The 3,812-nt window shown below is 43.8% G+C and overlaps 1 protein-coding gene across 1 annotated transcript; it reads left to right on the plus strand.

Annotated features, from left to right (window-relative positions):
* The first annotated feature begins 204 nt into the window (after positions 1-204).
* On the plus strand, positions 205-1,306 carry LOC149226558 (uncharacterized). The gene is made up of 3 exons (XM_089380231.1): positions 205-642; positions 720-891; positions 979-1,306. Exons 1-3 carry the CDS (start codon positions 205-207, stop codon positions 1,062-1,064), a joined length of 696 nt encoding a protein of 231 aa, XP_089236357.1. The 3' UTR covers positions 1,065-1,306.
* Positions 1,307-3,812: the final 2,506 nt, after the last annotated feature.

A 3,812-nucleotide genomic window follows, 5' to 3' on the forward strand; every position in this document is an offset into this window, starting at 1 on the left:
GAAATTCTGCTCCCTGTATAACTAGGTTTGATTTTACTATTGATGCACTGCATTACATTTCATACGAGAGGACAAAAAATTATATATCAAGCAGTTCATTCCAAACCAAATAACTATCAGAGTTTAAACATCTCGTAGTTTTTCAAATATGTATGTTCCAAGGTTGCTCGTATTCAAGTAAAGAATCAATAAAGATGCAGATTGATGGCCCAGCCCTTGGTGACGTGGACACACAGTCACGTGAGACCACGTGGTCTCACCTCAGGCCCGGTGGTCACTTTATGTGCGGACAAAACTCCCGCGGTTTACCCGGCCCTCAACCCAAGGCTCATTAATTCACACCTCTGTCGGTTTAAGGGTTTAGTTACCGGCTGGTTCCGTCAACTCCCGCCTTTGTTAAACCCTCAGGTCTTGCCTTTGGCTCATTTCCGCCTATCACTCGGCCGCTGCTCTTTCTGTAATCCTGTGGCGATGCTTCTGGTTTCGAACCCTGGTCACTGTGACATCCAGCAGATGAACTCTACATTCGGTCAATGGCTACACTGGTTGCAGTTTCTGTTGAGGAGCTATTCCTCTGTCTTCGATGTTGTCTGTCAATTTGTGTGGGCCTGTATAGCTCAGGGTTTCCGTTCTGAAGTTATGGTAAGCTGCTTTATGTCTTGTGGGTTCACTGTATAAGTGTTTGCATTCTCTGTCACTGAGCTATATTCTTTGTACAGGTAGCTGCGTCCTTGAAGCTGCCGCTCTTCCAATCTCTTCCCGCCCTTGAAGGTAAACTTTCGTGCTATGATTCACCCGGTTTGGTTGTCTTTTATCGACACTTACAGGTTCTGTGCCGTTTACAGTTTATGGAATGGGTTTCTGCCTCAACAGCTCTCCGTCGACCTGTGGGTGAGTTCCTTCACGCTTGCATTTGTCTGTTCCTTCGTTTTCTGTATGATGTTGGTGGTTCTAACCTCTCGTTGCTTCTGTGTACAGGTTTGAACCGAGGGCTGGCTCACGAGGGTTCCGAGCTGTGCAGTCTTCACATCTTTCCAGGCCTCGTACCCTTTGCAAACGGGTAGGGTCTATTCCTGTTACAGTTGCCTGTAGTGTGTTTACTATGACCGTGGTTGTAGATCTTAGTTTGTTTCGGTTGTTAGGGTTTGGCCGTGCCTTCTGCCGGCGTTTGCAATCTCTGTACTCTGCTCTTTTGTGTCAGTCGATGGTTGTCATATAGCAAGGGTTTGGAACTTGTGTTTCTTTACGGCGATGCCGGGGTTTGTTACATGAAGTTGTAAGGCTTTCGTCCTTACTGTACACAATGACTATGAAATATTTAATTTAAGTTAAATGGACACAGTATGGTTGGTTTGGTACCTTTTTTGTAATCTTGTATATGGACTTTGCGAGACCTCGTTCTCCTCGTGCTTGGCATACGGGTTCTGGTTATTACAGTTGCATTCTGACTTTCCTTGAATGCCTGTAATGCTCTCGTTCTTGTATTTGTTCTGCAACTTTATGCTGTTAATAAATCCACCTTGCTCATACGCCGTGCTGTGACTGCCTTACTCTGTCTCATTTTGTATGCTGGTTCTGGTAATATTATGGTCTTGATTCAAAGTCTGTAACGCTCTTGCATTTCAACAATTTCTCCTATTTTAATTTGCTTTTAGATACAGTAATACACAGTAACAGTTTTGTGCATAATAATGAAAAGAGTCGTTAGCAATAGATTATCTCAGATAAAATAACAGTAGTTCTGTACAGAGGGTTTTCTTGTTCTCATTTCTATTTCTTTTGCTTTTCATGAAGGGAAGAAGTCCCTGTACAAATGTTTATTTTCCTTTTTAATCTACATGGATACATAACTAATTGATAAACTGCTCTACCTAAATTCTAACTGTCATTTTAGTTATTCTTTAACAAAAGCTTAACTAAACAGTTTTCCCTTCCTGGGCCTAAACAACTTTGTAATCTAAAATGCTATGAGATAAAAGGAAATAAAACAATAGTTAAAAAAAAACAATAACCAACTCGGTGGTGTGTCCACCCAATCCTGTAGCCTCTGACTTGCTTCTGTTCTCCCGTGAGTCGTCAATAGTCATTAGTCTCCTCGGAGCTGGATGCTCCTGCATCAGGCTCCCGGGGTGGCAAAAAGTCATGGCTCCGTTCCATGAGGTCGTCAATAGAATAGCCCGCCTTTTGTATCTGCGTTGAGTTGAGCCACGAACTGTCCTCTATTGGGCGGTTCTTCCACTTGACTAAATATCGCAGATACTCTTTTCTGCGTGTGCGTCTAGCTACCTGCGTATCCAGAATTCTTTCGACCTCAAGGGGTGGTGCTGTTGGCAACTGTCTCATCCAAGTGTCTTCTCCATGGTTGGTGTTCTGTGGCATTGTTGCTGCTGCATCATTCTCCGAACCAGCGACATAGGGAAACAGATCTGCCACGTTAAAAATGGGAGAAATCCCAATTCCAGGTGGCAACTGTATCTCGTAAGCGTTCGCAGAAAACTTTCGGACAATTTTGCAGGGACTGATCTTCTTGAATTTCAATTTATTGTACTCCTGTTTTGGAAACCTCTCCTTACGTAAGTATGCAAGTACTTCATCCCCAACATTAAATTGTACTTCCCGACGCTTTGTGTCAGCTCGTTGTTTATATTTTTGGCTGTTGTCCTGCAATTTTAGCTTGACTTGTTCGTGCAAGTTGCTCATAGCTTGAGCGAATTCTTCCCCATCAGCGCTCCGTTTCTCAAGTTTCCCCAAATCTCGCAATTCATGCACTCCTCGCGGATGCATGCCGTACAAAATCTGGAACGGACTGTACCCGGTGCTGCGGTTCGGTGAATCGTTGTACGCGAACTCTGCTTGAGCAAGTACACGGTCCCACGTCCGGGAATTTTCCCCTGTTAAACTTCGAAGTAAGTTTCCTAGGCTTCTGTTCACTACCTCCGTCTGACCATCAGTCTTCGGGTGGTAAGCGGAGCTGAACTGCAATTGAGTATCTAACTTTTTCCACAGAGTTCTCCAAAAGTGACCAGTAAATTTGACATCCCTGTCAAAGACAATGGATTTCGGGAGTCCATGCAACCAAACGATTTCATTAAAGAAAAGATGCGCTATATAAGTAGCATCGCTGGTTTTCTTACATGGTACAAAATGTGCCATTTTTGAAAATCGGTCAACTACAACCATTACTGAATCGAAACCTCGTTGCGTCTTCGGCAAACCCAGAACGAAGTCCATGCTCACTGAATCCCATGGTCGGCTTGGAATCGGCAATGGCGAGTAAAGACCAGTATTTTGACTGTGACCCTTTGCTAGTTGACACACTTTACATCTGCTCACGTACCTCTGCACATCCCGCTGCAATTTCGGCCAGAAATAGAAATGTCGTACCTGAGCAATCGTTTTGTCTATACCAAAGTGTCCAGCCAGTCCTCCACTGTGCTTTTCCTGTACAATATTTTCCCGCATAGAACAGTTGGGTATGCATAACTGCCCTCCTTTGAACAGCAATCCTTCCTGTAGATTATAGTCTAGCCACTTGCTGTCATTTCGTAACAGCGGGTTTTGGCAAGCCTCATAGGCTTCCATAAACTCAGTGTCGGTCGGATACAGCTCTTTTAGGTGTTCAAATCCCAAAATATGCATCGTGCTTTCTTGGAGAAGCAACGTCCTCCTACTGAGTGCATCTGCTACTTTATTTGATTGTCCGCTAATGTGTTTCAGTACAAACGTGAAACTTTGCAAATACTCAACCCAAGTTGCATGTTTATGATTCAATTTGTGCTGCTGCATAATGTACTGTAACGCAGAATTGTCAG

This window comes from Pinus tabuliformis, chromosome J, assembly GCF_031772625.1.
Source record: "Pinus tabuliformis cultivar Carrire ecotype Pingquan chromosome J, CPIR1, whole genome shotgun sequence".
Classification (NCBI taxonomy): domain Eukaryota; kingdom Viridiplantae; phylum Streptophyta; class Pinopsida; order Pinales; family Pinaceae; genus Pinus; species Pinus tabuliformis.

What these genes read in the sequence shown, in the direction of transcription:
- LOC149226558 (XM_089380231.1), top strand. Translation starts at nt 205, where the DNA reads ATGGCCCAGCCCTTGGTGACGTGGACACACAGTCACGTGAGACCACGT. An exon ending in GTTTCCGTTCTGAAGTTATG is followed by an intron (nt 643 to 719) that starts GTAAGCTGCTTT and finishes TTCTTTGTACAG; the next exon opens with GTAGCTGCGTCCTTGAAGCT. An exon ending in AGCTCTCCGTCGACCTGTGG is followed by an intron (nt 892 to 978) that starts GTGAGTTCCTTC and finishes TTCTGTGTACAG; the next exon opens with GTTTGAACCGAGGGCTGGCT.